The sequence below is a fragment of the Heteronotia binoei genome, chromosome 4 (assembly GCF_032191835.1).
Source record: "Heteronotia binoei isolate CCM8104 ecotype False Entrance Well chromosome 4, APGP_CSIRO_Hbin_v1, whole genome shotgun sequence".
NCBI lineage: Eukaryota > Metazoa > Chordata > Lepidosauria > Squamata > Gekkonidae > Heteronotia > Heteronotia binoei.
Window position 1 is genome coordinate 140,748,528 of NC_083226.1, and position 24,056 is coordinate 140,772,583.

At 40.1% G+C, this 24,056-nt stretch overlaps 1 protein-coding gene across 9 annotated transcripts in view; it reads right to left on the reverse strand.

Moving 5' to 3' along the window:
- MAST4 (microtubule associated serine/threonine kinase family member 4) overlaps positions 1–24,056 on the reverse strand; it is a 478,500-nt gene that overhangs the window by 231,550 nt on the left and 222,894 nt on the right. For all 9 annotated transcript variants that reach the window (XM_060235887.1, XM_060235886.1, XM_060235884.1 and 6 more), the window contains one exon: positions 22,749–22,780. In XM_060235887.1, the coding sequence (XP_060091870.1) occupies positions 22,749–22,780 (32 nt within the window). The remainder of the gene's footprint in view (positions 1–22,748; positions 22,781–24,056) is intronic.

Here is a 24,056-nt window from a genome sequence, read left to right on the forward strand (position 1 = left end):
TGGCTAGACCTCTGCCCCATATTTTTATCTAACCCTCTCTTGAAGGTGGCTATGCTTGTGACCGCCACCACCTCCTGTGGAAGTGAATTCCACATGTTAATCACCCTTTGGGTGAAGAAGTACTTCCTTTTATCCGTTTTAACCTGTCTGCTCAGCAATTTCATCGAATGCCCACAAGTTCTTGTATTGTGAGAAAGGGAGAAAAGTATTTCTTTCTCTACTTTCTCCATCCCATGCATTATCTTGTAAATCTCCATCATGTCACCCCTCAGTGACGTTTCTCCAAGCTAAAGAGCCCTAAGCGTTTCAACCTTTCTTCATAGGGAAAGTGTTCCAGCCCTTTAATCATTCTAGTTGCCCTTTTCTGGACTTTCTCCAATGCTATAATATCCTTTTTGAGGTGCGGCGACCAGAACTGCACACAGTACTCCAAATGAGACCGCACCATCGATTTATACAGGGGCATTATAATACTGGCTGATTTGTTTTCAATTCCCTTCCTAATAATTTCCAGCATGGCGTTGGCCTTTTTTATTGCAATAGCACACTGTCTTGACATTTTCAGTGAGTTATCTACCACGACCCCAAGATCTCTCTCTTGGTCAGTCTCTGCAAGTTCACACCCCATCAACTTGTATTTGTAGCTGGGATTCTTTGCCCCAATATGCATTACTTTGCACTTGGCCACATTGAACCGCATCTGCCACATTGATGCCCACTCACCCAGCCTCAACAGATCCCTTTGGAGTTCCTCACAATCCTCTCTGGTTCTCACCACCCTGAACAATTTAGTGTCATCCGCAAACTTGGCCACTTCACTGCTCACTCCCAACTCTAAATCATTTATGAACAAGTTAAAGAGTATGGGACCCAGTACCAAGCCCTGCGGCACCCCACTGCTTACCGTCCTCCACTGCGAAGACTGCCCATTTATACTCACTCTCTGCTTCCTATTACTCAGCCAGTTTTTGATCCACAAGAAAACTTGTCCTTTTACTCCATGACTCTCAAGCTTTCTAAGCAGCCTTTGATGAGGAACTTTATCAAAAGCTTTCTGGAAGTCAAGGTAAACAACATCTATCGGGTCTCCTTTGTCCACATGTTTGTTCACCCCCTCAAAGAAATGTAACAGGTTAGTGAGGCAGGATCTTCCCTTACAGAACCCATGCTGAGTCTTCCTCAATAACCCGTGTTCATCAATGTGCCTACTCATTCTGTCCTTCATAATGGTTTCTACCAACTTTCCCGGTATTGAAGTCAGACTGACTGGCCTGTAATTTCCCAGATCTCCTCTGGAACCCTTTTTAAATATGGGGGTGACATTTGCTACCTTCCAGTCCTCAGGAACGGAGGCAGATTTCAATGAAAGGTTACAGATTTTTGTCAGAATATCCACAAGTTCAACTTTGAGTTCTTTCAGAACTCTTGGATGTATGCCATCCGGACCTGGTGACTTATTAGTTTTTAATTCATCTATCAGTTGTAGGACCTCCTCTCTTGTCACCTCAATCTGACTCAGGTCTTTCAACACCCCTTCCAAAATTAGTGGTTCTGGGGAGGGCAAAATGTTCTCATCTTCCACAGTGAAGACGGAGACAAAAAATTCATTCAGCTTGTCAGCCATTTCCCTATCCTCCTTCAGTAATCCTTTTACCCTATGGTCATCCAAGGGCCCCACTGCCTCCCTGGCTGGTTTCCTGCTTCTAATATATTTGAAGAATTTTTTATTGTTGGTCTTTATGTTTTTTGCAATATGCTCCTCATAGTCCCTTTTTGTCTGCCTGATCACAGTCTTGCATTTGATTTGCCACAGCCTGTGTTCCCTTTTATTAATCTCACTTGGACTGGCTTTCCACCACTTAAAGGAGTCCATCTTACCTTTTACAGCTTCCATTACTTTGTTTGTTAACCATGCAGGCCTTTTCTTATGCCTGTTTGTGCCTTTCCTAACTTGTGGTATGTATTTTATATAAGCTTCGAGGATTATAGTTTTAAATAGTCTCCAAGCTTCCCCAAGGGTTTTGACTGTATTTACCTTTCCTTTCAGTTTCCTCCTCACATCGAAGAGCAGAAGAGCCACACTCTTTGCTACCCCCTGCTCATGGCAGTAGCGGGGCCGGCACCCTGGACTTGGTGTAGCCAAGACCCTGGGGACCTCACCATAGCTACGGGCTTGCACCATACCACCTTCATATAAAGGAATGCAGAATCTATTGTGGTGGAAAGTGCTGTCAAGTCACAACTGACTTATGGCACTCCCACAGGGTTTTCAAGGCAAGAGACATTTCAGAGGTGGCTTGTCTGACCCTGCTTAGCTTCCAATATCTGACAAGCCCAGGCTCGCCTGGGCCATCCAGGGGCAGGGCAGATTCCATTATGGGGCACATCCAGATAAAGAGGCAATTTGAACAACTCTCAACACCTTTGGATACTCAACTTCTGGCCACAGCAGCCACCATCTGACTGTTTAGATTTTATGGTGCTGATGACAGTGGTATGTGAATGTGTGAATATGATACATATGTCATACAGTATTGTCCATTACTTCAGAGACATGGGAAACAGATTTTAGGCTCTTGGAAAGAATGAAAGATCCTGGAGTCCAGAATAATGTTTAAGACTACTATAATGCTGTAAATTAATAAAATCTCCATACAAAAATATGTACATCACTGTTAGGGTTGCCAGCCTCCAGGTAGGGCCAGTTGATCTCCCACTTTTACGACTGATCTCCAGCTGACAGATCAGTTTCCCTGGAGAACATAAGCAATATAAGATAACCACCAGAAGCAATAAAACTTTCACGCAAAGCGTGTAAATATGCGTTTTTAGTGAAGTAAAACAAAAACAAAACTAAAGAACACTGAACCTTCTTGAAATTTTTCCCACAAAGTCTCTCAACAGTCACAAAGAATGATAGCCTCTTCAAATAGGACTTAATGAAGACGTGGGTGAAGTCTTTAAATTCTTAGTGTTCTACTCGTGATGGTACAGAGAGAATAAGGAACCGCTTTTAAAAGGACTCCTCACGGTTTCAATAGTTCTTCCTCAGCCTTTTTCTCTCGACATTACATGGAGCCACAGCTCTACTCTCTACAATATGGATCCACGCATGCTCTAATTTGCTGCTACGGCTCTGAGGCGCCTCCCATCCACAATGCTTGCCCTCTACCCAGTCTTCAGGCATTTTCCAACAGACCTGGCAACCCTATGTATAAGTGAAGTTTTCAAATTAATCTACAAATGAGAATTTTAACTCAGTAAAAATTTTAAAAGCATACCAAAATTAGTACATAAACCCAAATCAGATATTGATAAAGCCAATAGCAAAATGCACTTCAAAAGGCCTTCACTGGCAAATTTTTTGCTTTAAAAAAGTTGTTCACCTTCTTCTGAAATGAATCAAGAGAAGTAGTCAAGCAGGATATCCAACCGACATTGAACATTTCTGAATACAGAAGCTCTCATAAAAATGAAATTTTACCTAACTATGGATCTCAGACCTTTTTCAGGAAGGGGATAGATTATATGGGAAAAAACACTTATACATCAGGGTCCTTACTATGTAGGGCTTTAATGGTTAAACCATGAACTAGACTCAGAAACACAAGTCAACAATATAAAACAATGTAATAGGGTCATACATTGTTTGCTATGACTTGGCAATTTAAGTCTCCTGTATATTTATAACACAGGCTATAAAACACAGAAGTTGATTACATAATTTTAATCAGTAGAACAAAGTAGGTACCTGATTCTTCGTCTGATGAAATGTGCCTAGAGCACACAAAAGCTTACATTCTGAATAAAACTTTGTTGCTCTTAAAGGTACAACTTGACTCCTACTTTGTTGTACTGCTTCAGACCAACACAGCTGCTCACTTGGATCTATCTATAATTTTAATCACTTTCTTCTTATAATGGACTTCAAAGATAAAATATCAACTGAAGGGTATAAATCTGAGCTCTATTGATTTAAAATATTTCCAAGCCAACTCTTCAGAGTCCTGCTCAAAGCAGCTTACAATTAAAACAATATAACAAGCAACTGAAGTATAAAAACCATCCTTTAAACAGAAGCATACCATAAAAAAAACTGGTAAGACAGACCTTCTAGTTATAAGCCTGGATAAACCATTATCAGAGAGAGAATTATTAGCCACACTGATGAACAAAAGTTATCGAGGAAGAGTCAGCATGGGTTCTATAAGGAAAGATATTCTCTCACGATCCTGTTAGTCCTTTGAGGGGTGAACAAACATGGACAAAAGGGACACAATAGATGTTGTTTGCCTTGACTTCCAGAAAGAATTTGATAGTTCCTCATCAAAGGCTCCTAAGTAAGCTTGAGAGTCACGGGGTAAAAGCATAAGTCCTCTTGTGGATCAAAAACTGGCTAATTAATAGGAAACAGAGAGTGAGTATAAATGGGCAATTTTCGGAGTGGAGGGTGGAAAGCAGTGTACCACAGGGCTCAGTACTGGGTCCAGTATTTTTTAACGTGTTCATTGATGATTTGGAGTTGGGAGTAAGCAGTGAAGGCGGCTAAGTTTGCAGATGACCCTAAATTGGTCAGGGTGGTGAGAACCAGAGAGGATTGTGAGGCACTCCAAAGGGATCTGTTGAGTCTGGGCAAGTGGGTGCCAAAGTGGCAAATGAGGTTCAACGTGGCCAAGTGCAAAAGTAATGTACATTGGGGCCCAAAATCCTAACTATAAATACAAGCTGATGGGGTAAGAACTGGCGGAGACTGACCAAGAGATAGATCTTGGGGTCATGGTAGACAACTCACTGAAAATGTTAAGACGGTGTGTGGCTGCAATGAAAAAAAGGCCAATGCCATGTTGGGAATTATTAGGAAGGGAATTGAAAACAAATCAGCCAGCATCATAATGCCCCTGTATAAATCAATGGTGCTGCCTCATTTGGAATACTGTGTACAATTCTGGTCACCTTACTTCAAAAAAGATATGATAGCATTGGAAAAAGTGTAGAAAAGGGCAACTAGAATGATTAAAGGGTTGGAACACTTTCCCTATGAAGAAAGGTTAAAACGCTTGGGGCTCTTCAGCTTGGAGACACATCGGCTGAGGGGTGACATGATAGAGGTTTACAAGATTATGCATGAGATAGAGAAGGTAGAGAAAGAAGTAGTTTTCTCACTTTCTCACAATACAAGAACTCGTGGACATTCAATGAAATTGCTACGCAGTCGGGTTAGAACGGATAAAAGAATGTACTTCTTCACCCAAAGGGTGATTAACACATGGAATTCACTGCCTCAGGAGTGGTGGCAGCTACAAGCATATACAGCTTAAAGAGGGGATTGAATAAACATATGGAGCAGAGGTCCATCAGTGGCTATTAGCCACAGCTTATTGTTGGAACTCTCGGTCTAGAGCAGTGATGCTCTGTATTCTTGGTGCTTGGGGTGGGGGGGGCACAATGGACCTCCTGATGGCACTTGGGTTTTTTGACCACTGTGTGACACAGAGTGTTGGACTGGATGGGCCATTGGTCTGATTCCACATGGCTTCTCTTATGTTCTTAAAATATGTGTTTTGATTTGGCACCTAAAAGAAAGTAAAGTAGGCACCAGGTAAGCCTCACGGGTAAGGGCATTGCAGAGGCATGATGCCACCACAGAAAATATCCTGTCTCTATTAACCACCTGTTTCACCTCTGAATGTGAGGACACAAGAGAGACACATTTTAACTGGCACGTTGGATAGTTTGAAAGGAGATGGACCTTTGGATCTTCAGGTACCCTGGCCTAAAGCCATTTTAGACCTTAATGGAAAGGATCAGCACTTTGAACTGTGCTTGGAAACAGATATGTAACCAGTGCAGGTCTTTCAGCATAACCAATACTTAAAAAATCAGGGTAACAAAGTAGATATTAAAATCTGTGCACAGCAATAATGTGCCAGAAAAGAAGATGCCCAATATATTGAGAATAAGAACAAAATTTCAGGATAATATTTGAACAGGAATTTGGAGTTTAAAATATTCTGGTAAGAATATACTATTTTTACTTTTCTACATATTGAAATTTCAGGTGGCCTCACCTAGTTAAATGCTTTAGTGTGCATCCCACTTCATTCTGTAGTGCAATGTCAGTCTCAGCCAGGCCTTTTTTTTGAGCAGGAATGTAGTTCTGGCTGGCTTGGCATCAGGGTATGTTGCCTAATATGCAAATGAGTTCCTGCTGGGGGGGTTTCTACAAAAAAAAGGCCCTGGTCTCAGCAAGTTTGCAATCAAAATTCTTAGATCCTGGCTGCCAGCTAGAATTGAATGTTGGCAGGCCTTCAATGGGTTTCTACTGAGGTTCTAGTGAAACATTAAAGAGCAGCTCTGAAATGAAACTGCTGGAATCAGATTATTTTAAAAGTTATGGTAAATGCTTTAAAAACTCATTTAGCTTCAAGTTAGACTTTTAATCCTCACTGAGACAAATAACATCAACCGTAATGATAATGAAATGGATAAGAGATAGACCTTTGACTCTTCAGGTACCCTGGTCTCAAGCCATATTAGACATTGAACTGTGCCTGGAAACAGATTATTCATTATTAGATATTATTAGACATAATATATGTAAGGTTAGTTGGCTTCATTCCCTGACTCACTAACTTACACAGAAACATGAAAATTAAGGCAGTTAAGAGAATGTAAGAACATAAAAGAAGCCATGTTGGATCAGGCCAATGGCCCATCCAGTCCAACATCCTATGTCACATAGTGGTAAAAAAAACCCCAGGTGCCATCAGGAGGTCCATCAGTGGGGCCAGGACACATGATGTAGGGGGGAAATGCAAGCAGCCAAGACATCGTGAAAATGGGTGCTATTTTCCCTGAAAAAAACTTATATCTCACATTACACCCCAAAATTATATGGGTAATTATTTACATACTCTTTACCAATATGAATTCCAGAACAGATTAGCCAAGCAAAGCTATGTATCAGATGGAGTAGTGGGCTATGATTCTCCTTCACACATATAACTTACACTGGGTATAGATAGGGTGCTAACATCCAGTGGAGCCTGGAGCTCTGGAATTACAAGTGATCTATAGACTACAGAGCTCAGTTACCCTCCAAAAAATTTACTCCTTTGGAGGATGGACTCTACAGCATTATTCTATGGTGAAGTCCCTTCTCAAACCTTGGTCTCTCCAAGTTCCACACCCAAATATCCAGGAATTTCCCAAATTGAGCTGGCAGCCTTAAGTGTAGGAGATTTTTTTTTAACAGCAGCCAGAAAAATGTATCTATGGTCCCAGAATATGAGTGTGAATACTCACTCAGCATTCTTTATTCTAGTACCAAGCAGCTGCAACAGATTATATCATTTTTATTGTGGATTACTTCTGGTAATCAATAATATCACACAAAAATTAAGTGTTTTGCACTGGATCACATTATAGGTTCTGACATTCAACCAAGCCCATGTATTCTTTATCAAGAAAGCAGAATTAAAACATATTCCATGTCTGTATATTGGTATTCAAAAGCTGCAATAGAAAGAAGCAAAAATTAGAAGTGAGAAAAGGTGGTAAGGCTAAAAGAAAATCAGAAAAAGTCAAGGAGAAAAAAACCCCTGAGGTACAGCACAATTCTAAGAGCACTTTGCTGGAAATAAGCCTCATTGAGTAGACTTGAGTAAGATTCTAAGTAGACCTGTGCAGGCAATATGATATATTTTTGAGGGGCGAAGGGTAGTAGGAATGCACAGGAACACAGTTCCGGCTGGCTTGATATCAGGGGGCATGACCTAATATAGAAATGAATTCCTGCTGGGCTTTTTCTGCAAAAAAGCCCTGTATATATGTATATGCCTTTAATTGAGCCCTCATGGACTACTTTTGTTTCCCTCCATCAAGGCCTGTATGTGCCTTGTTTCATGTTCGTACATTGTCATTCCAAGTATGGGTGAAGCAATAAAAAAGCCAGAGTCTCCTGTGTGCTAATTGGTAAGCTTAATTCTGCATACCAGTCTGTAGAAGATATAACTCCTCAACAGAATCTATGTATAGCTGCTAACTGAGCAGAGAATTCAGCAAGGAGGTAATTGCCACTTAGGGTTACCAGATCCCTTTGTCTTACCAGCAGGGGGATTTGGGGGCACATTCTGGAAGTGGTGGGGCATCCCCAAAATGCTGACATCACCCAGAAGAGTGTCATCATGTGACATCTCCATACTGTCAGGGCTTGCTACCATGATGCTGGGAAGCAGTGACAAAAGCTGCACACCAACAAGGATGCCAAACAGATCCTAAGGACAGCAGGAAGCAAATGCCAAGGCATCGAGCTGGGAGACCATACCCACCCAGAATCATCAGCAGGGGACAGCAAGGATGGATTGGGAGGGAAGCTGGCATTAGCATGGATCTGTCAATGGAAAGGGACTCAGGGGATGGATAGGAGGGGGAGCAAATGAGGAGTGGAGCTAGGAAATAAAGGGGGAGCCTCCAAGGACAGCTGTGAAGAAAATGGACAGACAGGCCCTTCACTTCTACTCCTGTAGAAGAGAGCATGAGCCAAGGAAGAGGAGTGCTGGGTGCTGTAAACCCCCTCCCTTACCTAATCTCTGAGGCCTAAGAAGTGCCTAGAAAGGTGGAAGATGAGACCAGAGAACTGGAGCAGGGCAGGAGTGGTCCTGCCAGACATGATGTCATCATTTGGGGGAAGGGGTGGGCAAAAGCTCCAAAAACTGGGAGATTCTCCACCCAGACCTGGGAAATGGCAACCCTATTGCCATTCCCTGAAGCGCATACAGAAAAGCAACACTCCCTCAGGAAAAGAGATTTGAGTGTCACTTTCTCAATGGGAACTCTAGAATTATTCAGAAATAATTGCTTCTGGGCTGACAATGGAATCATAGGTCTAACTGCACCAAGACCACAAAGGTCATAAGACAGCAAAATAAAATGCTAAACACAATAAACATACACAAGGTATAGAAACAACAGAAGTTGGTGTAACCCTCTTAAAAGACTGGTTTAGCCAAGTAGGGGCAGAATCTGTGAATGGAGGCTTAACAGTACAGGGGAAGTCTGCTGGGAAGCTGAAGAAAATTGGGGATCTTATCACCTTAAATGTTAATTGGAAAGGGAGGGAAGAATTTAGGATGACTGGTATTAAGAATCATGTTGTTATCTGGAGGTGTATTTTTCAAATTTGAATCCTGTTTTCTGTGATGTCTGGTTTGAAAAATACATCTCCAGATAACAACATGAATAATTCTAGAATTCCCATTGAGAAAGTGACACTCAAATCTCTTCCTGAGGGAGTGTTGCTGCTAATAATAAATAAAATTAATAAATTCACAATATGGAAGGAGGAAATGGTTCATATTCCATTTTAAGTGAGATAACCAGACAGTATGTACAGAGATTTTAACACAACTCAATGAGACAAGCAACTATAAATCATCATAATTTCTAGTTGCAACCAAACTGCTACCCTCACCTCTGAATATAACTAACTCAATGTAACATTCTAAATCTACTTTTATAGAAAATACCAGATCCTCATTATGTTCCTTCTGAAGAGTCTATCACATTACCCAGACCCAAACCATTAAAAAACACAGGGAGAAAAAAATCTCAGTTGTCTATGGGTTGGCAGAAAAGGTCAAAGGCAGCCATTGAAGAAGGCCACAAGGCAATGAAGGCCATTGAAAAACAATGCAGGACAGGCCTGGCAGGCCTCAGAAGATGGAAGCGGGTAGGAAAGACACCAAAGAAGGCCACAGGAGACCCAAAGAATGCCAAAAGTAAGGCAGTGAAGGCATGTGTAGGCAGGCTGTTGAAGACAAAGGGAAAGACAGAGGGCAAGTAGGCTATCCAACGCAGGAAGTAGGCAGGCAAGAAAAAAGGTGGCAAAGCAGCCTGTGGACACCATCATGACCTCTGACTTCATCACCATGTGTGACTTCTGCTAGAGTGGAATCCGCTACCTAAAGAGGTGGTCAGCTCCTCTTCACTGGCAGTCTTTAACAAGTTGCAAATGTTGGGGTTTCAATGTGAAATAGGCAACAAGATAAAGAACCACTAACCACTTGTGTCAATTTTAAACACACAAAAGCATTTTAAATCTTAAGTATGTGTAAACTATTTATTGTGACACCAATATATTTAACATTTATATCATATCACATTTCAAACATACATGCTCCTCCTGAATAATACAGAAGTGACACAATTACAGCTTCAAGGACACAATCTCTCTTGCTCCCACAGTAACTTGTTTCTTGTGTTCAGTTGGTCCCGAAGGTACCAAAAATGAAAAGGTCACTTATTTAAAGCCAAACAAAAATATGAGACACAATAAAAACAAACGTTCACACCTTCTGATACAGGCGGTTTCGTTATCACTTTTACAGCATTGGCTTAGAATTCTTATTCAGAGCCATAGGAATAGATTCAGCCTATATCAGGGCTGTCGAGCGCATTTGTTATGAGGACCAGATCTGATATAAATGAGACCTTGTTGGCCAGGCCATGTCAGGTTGGGCAGGGCCATGTCAGGCCAGGCCATGTGTGTACCTATTTAAGATTAGGTAGCAGAGAAATTTAAAAAGGACACGAAAACAATTACCGTATTTTTTGCACCATAAGACTCACTTTTTCCCCAAAAAAATGTGGAGGGAAAAGTGTGTGCGTCTTAAGGAGCGAATACTGCAAAAAATTCACACAAATGCCTCTAAATTCACACAAACAGCTCTAAAAACTAGGTGCGTCTTATGCTCAGGTGCGTCTTATGGAGCGAAAAATACGGTAATTTTTTTTAAAAAAACAACCTAAAAACATGTTTAAACGTTAGCACTTGTTGGTCTTAAAGGAGCTATCTTTGTATCTCTCCCATGGGATCCAGGGAACTGGGCAAAGGAAACAGGCTCTTTCCTTCCTTCCTTCCACAGGGAACCAGGAAGGGGAAGGAAGAGAGGCTTGGCTCAATAGCTCTGTTGTGCAATTGAGAGAGACTAGAAAAACAAGCTCTGCCATCCCCTCTTCCTCTCCAAGGGAGGAGCCTCAGCCACTGGAGAAAATAGAGGTTTTGCTCTGCAGCTCCTGTGTGACTGAGCAAGCCTTGCAAAGGAAGCAAGAGATAGGGAGAAGGAAACAGATGGCAGCCAGTTGCTCAGGGGCCTGATAGGAACCCTCCGCCACAAGTTTGGCACCCCTGGCCTAGATCAACACTCAATTCTTTTGGACTTGAGAAAGGAAACTTACAAGCAGAAAAGGGAATGTTGGCTTTAAAGAAGCCAACTCTAAAAATGCATATCTCAGAGCAGTCCAAGAACACTTTCCCAGGAGTAATCCTCACTGAGCAGACTTGAGCAGGATTCCAAGTAGACTAATGATTTTTAACAAACAAATCAGATGATTATGACAAAAATTGAACTGAAATGTAGTGATCCCTCAGAAAAATGTATTAAAAATGGGAAGGAATAGATAAGGGGAAGGTTGCATTTCAGAAAATCTGAGAATAGTCTGTTCAGAAATGGACAATAAACAAAGCTTAGTTCAAAACAAGAAGATAACAAGAGGTTTATGGTATAGTTGACAAAAATGTGCAAATGGGCATATATTAAAGTCATAAAGCAGTGTACTCAGAATACATAACATCACTGGGTTCAAAACTGAAAATATAAATAAGTGATCTTATTTGAAAATGGTGCAAATATAAGGAAAAAATAGCATCTGGCTTGAAGATATTCTTATTCTACCAAAGGGCAACGTTTTGAGCAGAGAGAAAATTAACCACCCATGAGTGAGTTTATTAATGTCATTGATTTCCATTTTAAAAAGGATGAACAATCCAATAAAAAATAGAAGAGAATTTTCAGCTCTTTCTAGCAGTAATCCCTATCTGCTTCACTTTAATAAGAGAAGAATGCCATTGGTACTGTATAATTTTAAAATGCCAGACTACTTATTTATCAAAGTCACTATGTACACCTGTGATTTTAGCTACTGCATTCCAAATTTTAATGTTTAAAATATTTTCGCAAACTCTACAAAATTCTCATTTTAATATCCACATTGCTTGAGCTGACTTACCAATGACAACAAGTAAAAAGGTGATTCAGAGATAACCTATTTTTTTTTCTGAAGCTCTAGAACTATACTAAAACATTTTTCTAATCAGATTTGGTTTGAAATAAAATTGAAATATAATTAAATTTTTCACAATCCAGGTGACAAGCAAGCTGAATATGGCTCAATGAGGACTCAATAATCTGCTTTTGCTTCCAGCAAGAACTGTAAAAATATGAGTAGTTGCCAGGCATCTATCACATGATAATATATAGCTGATGAGCTGTGCTCAGCTTGGTAAGTCACATGCAATACTGAACTGGTACTGCGTCTGATTTGTGAGTTCATATAACTTTATATTAATTAATACAACCAATAATGTAAATTTCCTGCTGAAGCTGATGTCTACTGTCTTTTCCAGTGATCAAGAATATTCTCTGGTCAGGTTTTACCCAGGCTAAGTTTTAATATATTGGTTGAATCACACAAATCTATTAATGGAAGGCACTAATGGTAAGAAGTCTTTCCTGTGTTCCCTTTCCCACAATGGAAAAGTTGATTCTTGGGCCTAAGGGCCCATATTGACTAATGGCCACATTAAAGAGCTGCTGGGTTTCATTGTTGTATGTTTTCTGTTTTGCATCCTATATTTAGCTTGCTGCCAAGTTATGTTTTTCCCTGTTACAATACTGCAAATTATGATAATTCTTGGGAAAAAAACTGGTTCATGCTATGGTCATCTCTCACTCTTCTACAACCTACTCTCTAATCTTGTTGTGCCACACAAACACACACACTCATCCAACACTCTGCCACCAAAAGTAATGGATCATCATTCTCAGGCATGGTTTTGGGACAAAACAGCCTTGTTTGCCCTTTACCAGCACAGTGGAAGGGGGAATGAGTCCCAGTTGATTCTCACGGACCTCTCAGCAGCTTTTGGTACCATTAGCCACAGTATCCTTCTGAACATGCTGCTGGACTGGTAGTAGAGGACACTGTACTTAAGTGGTTCCTCTCTTACCTGCCAACCGATTCCACAAGGTGGTACTGGGGGACTGATGCTTGCTTCTCTGGTATGTTATGGGTTTCATCTTATCCCCATCCTATTTAACATCTACATGAAATCACTGCGACAGGTCATCTTGGAACTGGAGGGAGGTGCCACCCATATGCATATGACAGCCAGCTCTATTTCTCCTTAAAAGATAAGGCAGGTGGATCTGTGGAAGTCCTGAATAGGTGCCTGGAGAATGTCATGGCATGGATGAGAGCCAACAAACTGAAGCTCAATCCAGATAAGACTGAGATGCTGTTGCTCAATGGAAAAGCTGCTCAGAGACTCAGGAGTCAGCCTGCCCTGGAGTGGATTGCACTCCTCCCTGATTCACAGCTTGGGTGAACTACTGGATCCTGGTCTACAACTGGAGGTCTCCTCCATGACATATAGCACCCTTTATCATCCCCAGCTGGTTTGCCAGCTATAGCCTTTTCTCAAAAAGCGTGATCTAGCCAAAGTGATCCATACTCTGATCACATCCAAGTTACAGTACTGTAATTTACTCCAGATTACTATCTATAGGTGTGAAAGCTGGACACTAAAGGAAGCTGACAGAAAGAAAGTTGATTCATTTGAAATGTGGTTCTATGGGAGAGTTTTACAGATACAGAAATTTTGTACTGTGGGATTTACAGAGTTTTGCAGATACAAAAAAAGACAAATAAGTGGTTTCTAGATCAAGCCTGAACTCCTTCTAGAAGTTAAAATGACTAAGCTAAAGCTATTGTGTTTTGGTCACATTATAAGACAAGAGTTGTTGGAAAAAACAATAATGCTAGGAAAAATTGAAGGCGGCAAGGAAAGAGGAAGACTCAACATGAGATAGATTTTTTTCAATAAAGGAAGCTATCACCTTCAGTCTGCAAGAACTGAACAAGGCTGTTAACAACAGGACAGTCGGGAGGTCATTAATTTATAGTTTGGCAGTGACATGATGGCACTTAATACACACACACAATGAACTCTGCATGTGGCTGACTTTGAAAAAGATTCCAAACTTCAACTGATCCTAAATGCAGAGGCTAGACTACCATTTTCAGAAGAAACTTTCATACAACCTAGTAGGCCCCTTCCCACCCTAAACTTAAGCCTAAGAATGTGCCATTAGTAACATATCCATTCCATTTACAGTGATTCCCACCTTCTCACTTCCCTTTGTGATTTTCAAGTTTTAGAATATAAGTTTGGGACAAGCTGGGATGGCAGGAGTGTGCACTAAAATATTTTTGGCAGTAAAACCCCATTTAGCTCAGTGGCACTGTTGTCCCGATGGTAGCATGTATTGATTGTGAGATTGAAGTCCACTGTACACACCACACTTGCCTAGGGTTACCAAGTCTGTGCTGGAAAGTACCTGGAGACTTTGGAGTGGATCTGGAAGAGGGCAGGGTTTGGGGAGGGGAGAGGCCTCAGCCCGTCGAAGAGTACTGTACTGATGCCCGCAGAAGCAGGTAAGCACAAACCTGGCATAGCTCCTTTAAGCATGCTGGGGGGGGTGGCCTGCCTGTCACCCCTGCCACCTAATTGCCACCGTGAGCTGGCGACCGTGGCAATTAGGCATATGTCTTGGGTGCCGGGGGGGGAAAGAAGCCCAATTCGGTACCTCCCCTCCCACCGCCCTAGGCAAATGCCTAATTTGCCTAGTGGGAGGGGTGGCCCTGGCTACATATGAGATCTATGTATCACAGTAGGCCAGTTACTTCCAACTGAAGTGACTAGAGACAGAGAAAGATCTCTACCCCCACTTAAGGACCTCTAAACCTAATCTCACATTTAGGCAGTTGTCGGGGGGGGGGGAGCCCAATTTGGCGCACCCTGGCTCCCAGTGCCCTAGGCAACCACCTAGTTTGCCTAGTGGATGAGCCAGCCCTGATTATCAGGCCAGGCCATGTGTGTCATAAAATGTAATGCCAGGTAGTGGATATGTGAACTTTATAAAGGACACAGACAAACACAATTAAAGATTTTTTAAAAACTTAAAACATAAAAGATTAGCACTCTTGCAACATTTTGTTTATGTAACAGTTTCTGATAACTGACACCTCTTGCTCTGAATTATTGCATCAAAATCTGAAGACAACATGTTGTAGCAATCTTAAATAGTCTGTTCAGCTTTTGTTCAGGTGTGTACCTGTAAGTTGCATACCTACTTTTGATTTATTGATATTCATTACAGAAATCTCATGGTCAATGCTTTGAGCCTAAGACCCAGGGGAAAACATGAAATGGCCAGGCATTGTGAGTTGTTGTATGTAAGCTTCTTCATGTGCTGGTCAGCCAATAGAGAAAACAGAGGCTTTGTTCTGTAGCTCCTGTGTGATTGAGCAAGCCTGGCAAGGCAAGCTGTGATGCAGAAAGAAGTGAGAAAGAGAGAAGAAAGCAGATGACAGTGAGTTGCTCACAGACCTGATAGAGGAGCCCTCTGGGGGCCTGATTCGGCCCTCAGGCAGCACATTTGACCAAGCCCAGCAGGAAGTCATTTGTATATTAGGCCATGCCCCCTGATATCACCATTGTTTCACACAGGGTTTTTTGATAGGATAAAGACCAGCAGGAACTAATCTGCATATTAGGCCACACCCCCTGGCAACAAGTCAGCCAGAACTGCGTTCCTGCTCAAAAAAAAGTCCTGCATTTGACACCCCTGCAGTAGTAGATACTAAGATCTGAGAGAGCCAGGTTTGAATCCACATAAGAGAACTTAAGAGAAGTCATGTTGGATCAGGCCAATGGCCCATCCAATCCAACACTCTGTCACACAGTGGCAAAAAAAATCCTCACTCTCCCCTGGAAGCTTGCTGGGTGACCTTGGGCCAGTCACACACTTTTAGACTAGTTTACCTCACAGGATTGTTGTGAGGATAAAACACTGGAGATGAGAACAATGCAAGCTGGTTTGGTCCCTGTTGGGGAGAAAGGTGGGTATAAATAAAGTAAATAAAAAGGTGTCATGCATAGTGAGGAGGAGATTGGATTTATACCCTGCCTTTTGATCGCCTTCCCTTCCTCTCCCCACAACAGATACCCTGTGAAGTAGGTGGGGCTGAGAAAGCTCTGAGAGAACTGCTCTTTAGAGAACAGCTGTGAGAGAACAGTGACTGACCCAAGGTCACCCAGCAGCTGCATGTAGAAGAGCGTGGAATCAAACCTGGTTCTCAGATTAGAGTCCACCGCTCTTAATCACTACACCAAACTGGCTCTCAACTGTGCAATCAATCCATTCATTATGGAACATATACTCAAAACAGCCAGACACATGATTCACATTTTACTTAATTTTTAAACATTGCAAATCTGTTCCCTGTGTTAAAGCAGTACTTAAATAATAACTTGCTAGGATTAAAAACCCAGAAGAGCAAGCATATTGATGAGGGGATATATAATTTTCAGGTTCAATCAGAAAAATAAACAGTTCTGATAAAATATTAGATGGAATAAAATTATTTATGTCAGAAATAGTCTATAAAATAAAACTTACGTAAGATGATAAGACCTGACAATGCTAAAAGATTATCTATATTCTATATGTGCAAACTGTAACAATGTTGGAAAAATCATGGTATATATGACATTTATATTATATTGGACTAGCAATTAGGAGCAATCTGATGTTCATTCCATAAAAAGGCAACATATAAATAAAAAACAAATAGTAAAACTATTACATCCTTACAGAAGATGTCTGAATAAACTCAAACTGTTTTATTATATCAAATATGAACACTATCAGACTAATTTATTTGACATGAAAACTATCCTACACCAAAAATCTTTTCACTTATCTTCTACGTCATGTCAGCTAATCTTTCCATCCATTAAACATGTGATCATACCCAGTTCTCCTGCTGCTCTTGGCTCTTTTGTTTGCTGCTTCTGAATGTGTTTGCCAAACAATGAAAAGTTGAAACTTTTAAAAATGCAGGATCAACAGGTCAGGGTAGAGGACAAGACAAGAAGTATATAGGTAGAAGCAGTCTACCAGACACAAAACAAGTCTGAAAAAAGCATAATTGAAGTGTCATATAAAATAAAATCAGCAGGCGGTCCACTTTAGTCTTTTTTGACTTCTTCCTGCTTGCTTTTTTCTGCTTGAATTTTGTCAAGTTCATCTATTGGATCTTGTTAGTGATTGTTGGAGACCTTTTATCCACAGGGTACTTTCTTAATAATGATTCACTTCTCTAGCAACACTGCACAAGAGGAAGAGGTGAACTGAGAAATACAGAATCTGAGCCCCCGCACCACCACCCAAAAAAAAAATCTGATGTATTCTTTCTTTAGCTTCCAGGATGCTCTTTTCAGGATGACAGGAAATTTCTGACTTGTTGATTTGAATTCTCAGGATCAGACTCTACTGCTCCAAAGAATCAGGTGTAATTTATTACTAGACAATACGTTCCAAAGTAGAAATACCTTTCATCACAGTGCACTTCTTGTTAAAATTTACTTGTAGTATTACAATAGATGTTCCCATTACTAATTCTAGAATCATTTAATTGACATAAAACATTTTTTTAAAAGTCTGCCTATCCAGAGTATTCCAAGCATTACTCAAGGAAGAAAGCTGGGAAGAATGGCATAAGATTAACGGGTGGGAGTTGGCTACATTCAGTGGCAAAAATGTTAGATTGTATGTGCTTTTCAAAGTTTAAACCTACATGATCTCTGCTGGAACCCTAATCTTTGAAAACTGAGCAGCCAGCTCCAACCAGAGAACAAGTATATTTCTCTGTGTTGTTAGGCAATGGACCTGCAAAAATAATTATCTTATGTTTAACTCACCATAGCTACATATTCATAAAAGTCATCATACCAAAAATATCTGCAAGCACTGTTATACAGATTATAGTCTCCTCAGTCAGACTCCTTGGTTTCAACCTTTGCCATACAAATTCAAGTGATGGAGCATAATGTCACTAGAACTCAGATCACAAAATTGTACAGAAGTACGCTTACAAGAAAGCTTACCAAGTGTCTCATGAGCACATACATTATTATATGTTTATGAAGAAGAATTTACAAAATACCCAGACATAAAATGTGCATGACCCCAGACCACCAATTTTTGCCAGCATTTTCAAGGTCAATTTCCATACCTCCCTTTTCAAAAATCAGTCCAGAAAACTGTTTTGGAAGCTCATTGCTATTGCTTGTCATGGGGCAGGGAGGCTATTCCACCAAGAACTCAGTGCTTCTACCTGCTCAGCCCTACCCCTCCAAGCTCTTCCTCCTCTTTCACCGTTGTATTGTGATTTTAAAAAGTTGTTGGTTAGGGTCCCCCCCACTCCCGAGATGTGCTTTAAATGAGAAAAGCAGGATATAAATGTTTTAATAAAATAATTAAATGATTTGCAGGTCAAACTGAGAAGAAGAAAAAACTGATGTCACGAAACTACTTAGCACAAAGATGGGCTGCACTACTAGTTCAAAGAGCAATATAACTCTTCTATGAGGTTCAACTTCAAAGTCTGTTTCTGTATTTTAGCTGCTAAATCTGACCTTACTAAATTGAAGATGCTCGGACTCATATTTACAAGTAAAGGAGAATACAGTTGCATTTACTCAGTAATACTAAACTCCCCCCCCCCCCCTTTTAGCACACATTTAGAAACAAAGTCTATTAAGCTCAGCACTAACTCCAGCAACCACCCAGGTATTTCTAGAAGCTCATGATCAAAGTATAAAAGTGACAAAGTTAGAGTTCAATAGCACCTTTAAGATAACCAAGTTTTATTCAGGCTGTGAGCTTTCTTGTGCATGCACACTTTGTCAAACAGTATGGAATCAGACTTGCCTGTCCATATATATATGGCAGAGGTTAAACAGCAAATTAGCATACAAGCATACAATATAATGAAATGTTTCAACAGATGCAAACAGAAATAACAAGCTAAGTTCATAAGGTCATTATAATTTAGATTCAATTCTGGGAGAAAACAGGCAAATGTTGCAGTGTCTCAGAATGTTAAGAATATTCAGAGCGATTATATGACCCTGTTGTCACATCCCCTCTCAAGTGTGGAGGTAACTGATAGTAACTTTTTCTTAGCTGTTCTCACAGATTAGAGTCCAGGCTCCTAACCACTGCACCAAACTGGCTCTGGAAAAGTTGAAGACAGCAGGAAAGAACACTCAGACATGAGATGAATTTACTTAATAAAGCAAGCTACAGCACTCAGTTTGGAAGACCTGAGCAAGGCTGTTAATGACAGGACATTTGGAAGGTCATTAATTCAGAGCACCACTATAAACTGGAAGTGACTTAATGGCACTTAAAACACACACTCAGACCTGACAGATACACATATTCAGCACTGTTTTTAATAATGCAATTTCATACACATCTGCAATGTTCTATGGACAATTTGCTTACCAGCATGCCTCCAGCTACCATGCCAAACATACCAAACGATCCATTGTATACAGCCAGGCTCTATGCTACAGCAGCATTTGTTCCAATTCTACTGACAGAGATTCTCACCTAAGGGATCTACAAGAAACCTTTTTGGAACTAAAGTTCCCACCTGATGAAGTCAGGAAACAGATTAACAAAGCCACAATGATACCCAGAGAAAACCTGTCACAAGACAGGCCCAAAAAAGACAATAACAGAACACCACTAGTGGTCACACAAAACTCTCAACTGAAAACAGTTCAACATACATCAACAACTTACAACCTCTATTGAACAGTGACAGCTCTCTTTCATAAGTACTGAGGGTAAACCTCTTCTTGCAGACAGACAGCCCCCTAATCTCAAACAACTCCTCACCCACAATAATGCAACATCTCATCTGAGCATGGACATCCGTATGAGAGCATGCAATAAACTCAAGTGCCAACTTTGCCGCCACATACACACAGACAACGCAATCACTGGACCTAACAGTATTAACTACACCATCTCAGGCTCATTCACTTGTTCATCTTCCAACATTATATATGCCATTAAATGCCAACAATGCCCTTCAGTTCTCTACACAGGGAAAAAGGACACAAATCAGATATTGGGAATCACAAAACTGAGAAACCTGTGGGAGAACACTTTAACCTTCCAGAATATTCAGTGGGTGACCTCAAAGTAGCTGTTTTACTGCAAAGGAACTTCAAGAACAGAATAGAGAAATTGCTGAATTACAAATTATTATGAAACTTGGAACAAACAGCTCCCCAGGACTGAACAGGGATATTGTTTTTTTTTATCTCATTACATATGCTAAATTCACTCTCACTGTGGATATATATCCACAGTATTACAATGTATTTCTCTTTTAGAATAGTGTATGAATAATATTTTTTGTATTGACATACTCAATTAAGGGATATTGGCTGTTTATCTCATTACATATACTTAACTCATTTTCCTTTTATGTATTCTTTTTTCTAATGGCAAACTAGAATGATGTTTATAATGTATAGAATGATGTTAAAAAGCAAATTAGGTGTACAAGAACATCACTAGGAAATACATGTCCTTTTGTTTTACCTAGACTTGTAGCAAAAGCAATTAACAGGTAACTATCCAGACTAAATGGTCTTCCAGTTTATTACACTATTGTGCCATTTGATCCTAATTGTGTATCCGTTTATACTCTTAACCCACCAGCTGCATGTATTTCAGTCCACTGTACTGTACCCCATCCCCTCATCTGAAGGAAGTATGCATGCATACAAAAATTTACATTCTGAATAAAACTTTGTTGATCTTAAAGGTGAAACTTGACTCCTACTTTGTTCTACTGCTTAAAGCATGTGTTATTTTGTTTATCTGAAGCCAACTCCTCCTTCTAAAATAGATGTTAGTCTTGTATAACTGAAGAGATCGTTAACAATAGAAAATATAGATTTTTGCATAAATGCAATACTGTCTCATAATTGTATTGCTTGGTTGTAGGAAATATTCTATTCTATTCTCTATCTTTATCTTTTCTTCCCTAAACTAATCCAATAATCCACACTCAAAATCATTGATAAAGAGACCAATTACAAACCCTTATCAACCTGTCACAGTAAGCCTTGAGTAAAAAAGAAGCTTAACAATTCCTATTAAGTCGTATGCATCTGGAATCTTCTGTTTAGCACCTCATCTGATGGTATCAGTTGCTTTCCTTCCACCACATAATGATGTTTATGATCATTATGTGGCCATTCTGCAACAACTTGATTTTCCTGGGCATGAAAAGAGGTTAAAATGGAGCAAAATAGTGACACAGGAAGTTTTTCGTTTGGCACCTTTCACTGAAATGAAGGACAGTCTAAGAATCTGCTGAACCAAAAATGCCACTACAATTAAATTCCAAAGCCCTTTACCATCTTTCTAAACCAAGAAGCTACTAACAATATTTTCATTAGGATATTCCATGTCCACAAATGCACAAATGTACTTTCTACTTCTGACATATAACAAGAATGGTTACCAAAAGTTAGCTGAATGTACAAAATCCAGTATTACGCATTTTCAAAACCAGAACTACAAAAAGGATTCCCATATCCATACATTTAATTTTAATGCCATTTGTATCAACAGCTTCTGTTTGCTGCTATTTCTGAAATGTGCAAGCAGTTCTCAATATTTTTAACCTGACCTCCTCCCCTGCCTATGTCTATGGTATTCTCCTCCCAAATACTTCATTATTTGGATTTATTTCTGACAAGAATTTGGTAGAATACAGATAGTTCAAGCAATAGGGATAATATTATAAAGAGGGCCATGGCCATATAGGAAGAAGATGCAAAATTACACCCAATACCACTTTAACTAAAATATATTAGGTGTCAGAGAGAGAGGGAGAGGGGGAGGGAGAGAGGGGGGGGGGGAGAGAGAGAGAGAGAAAACTATGCATCAGTGCTGAACTGATACTCTTTAATTTTGATAACATCACTAATGTTTTTCAGTTGCTATTACGGTAGTTTTACAGTGTTATGTTTTGTTATACTTTATTTTTTCACTCTCCTTGAGCCAGCTCTATAGAAAGGTGATATAGAAATCATCAAATAATAGTAAATATGTAAGACTAAGCAATTTTGCCTAAGCATCCTTAAGCGGGAGAAAGATACAATACTAACAAGTGACACAAGCTTCAAAACAATAGTTTAACATTTCCTTGGAAATAAAAACAAAGCATATGCATGTACACAAGATAACCACAAGATAAGAGGTAATCTAAATAGACTCAATTTTTTAAAAACATGCTTGCAAGACTCTAAACAAAATTCATAATTACACTGATCAATTATCAAATATCATCCAATAGGTTTTGTTTCCTGAAAATCTGTTGCCATCTAGATGTACGCCAAATCAGCTTCAGCTAAGTGCAAAAGTATTTAGATACTTCAGGAATTTTAGTCATGAAACTCAATCCCCAGGGCATATTTTTATTCATTTGGTAACAGCCTCCTGAAAGCACCACACATCTTTTAATAAAGAATCACTAAAAAGTACCAACAGAAACATTCAGCAAAGTACAAGAATCTAAGACTATGGGATTACAATCTTAAACTTGCTTTGTGAACACTATACAGCCAGTCCATTGCCACATTTAATCTTCATTTCATTAACCACTGAAAGACAAGAGACACACTGGAGAGCTGTCAGGCACCACATAGAGCATTGAACATTATGAAAGAAACACTAGCTACTTACAAACTTCCTCTTCTTGGAAGGCTCAGTTCCTTCTGCAAATGAAGAAAAAAGGTCATTATATAATCAATTTACAGTATCAAAATATTTTTCTTTTAATGAATAATCCATTGTTTTCATAGATTTAGTTTCATGGGAAATCTGTTTAGTTCTTTGTGCACAGATTGCCTTGGTCATTTCCTCTTACATTTGTACTGTATCTAATATATTTATTTTCATGCAGAGAATTTTGCCAACAGTTTTGATTGCAGATTACTATATATATAATAGGTATGGCAGCAGGAAGTGGGTATGTGTTACAGATCATACTATAAAATTCAACTTTAAAAAACATGTCTATGAAAGAATTGTCAAGCATCAACCATAAAGCAGATCCCAGCCAGAATAGTTTGACATCTAATTCTAACAATGGCCCAAAAACAGATTTAAAAAATTCACACAACAGGGCCATATATGGGTCCAGGGAATTTCTGTGCCAATTTTTTTTTTGGCAGAAAAATTCTAATGTAAAAATTGGGATAGTTGACCTCCCCCTGCAAAACCAAAACCAAAATCTGAGAATGCCAACTGATATCACATGAAAGCTTGAGAGATCATAGCATTTATTTACATACTAGGAATAAGGACTGTTTTGAGGAAGAATGCAATGGGCTCTAGAAAGAGGCTCTAGGCAAGTGCCCACCCGTCCTTGCTGTCTTCCCACCCACCCAAATGAAGGCATTCAGTCCCTGCACCCTTGGTGTCTTTCCCATGCACCCACCTCAAACTTCTCATCCCCCCCCCTACAACTACCACTCCAACCACCTCTTCCTCTCAACTACCCCTGCACCCTTGGAACTCCACTACTCCCTCCACCCATGACATTCACTCACCTCCCCACCCTCGCTGTCTTCCCACCCACCCTGCAGCTGAAACAGATTCCAGCTTCCCATTCCTCCCTGCATACATGTGTATGTGTGTGTGTCCCCATGTCTGTGGTGGCTCAAAGCCCTGAAAAAGGCCCAGAATGGAGAGAAGGAAGAATAATTATGTGGGGTGCAGGGGGCTATGGCGACAGTCACACAGATGCTGAAGCTGAACATTCCTTTTGTTTGCAGTGCATTGTTGCGGCCTTTTCCAGTCATCTTCATCTTTTGATGTTTAGCATCAGCTTGAGCTTGTGGCATGATCTGTATTTTTGGCCTAGCATGGTTGTGTTATAGTATACCATTGTGTCTGCACCTAGAGGAGGCCATTTTCTGTAGAGGAATTGAGCTGACTTCAGCTTTCCATCTCCTCGCCACTCCCTGCAGCCTCTACCCAGGAAAATAG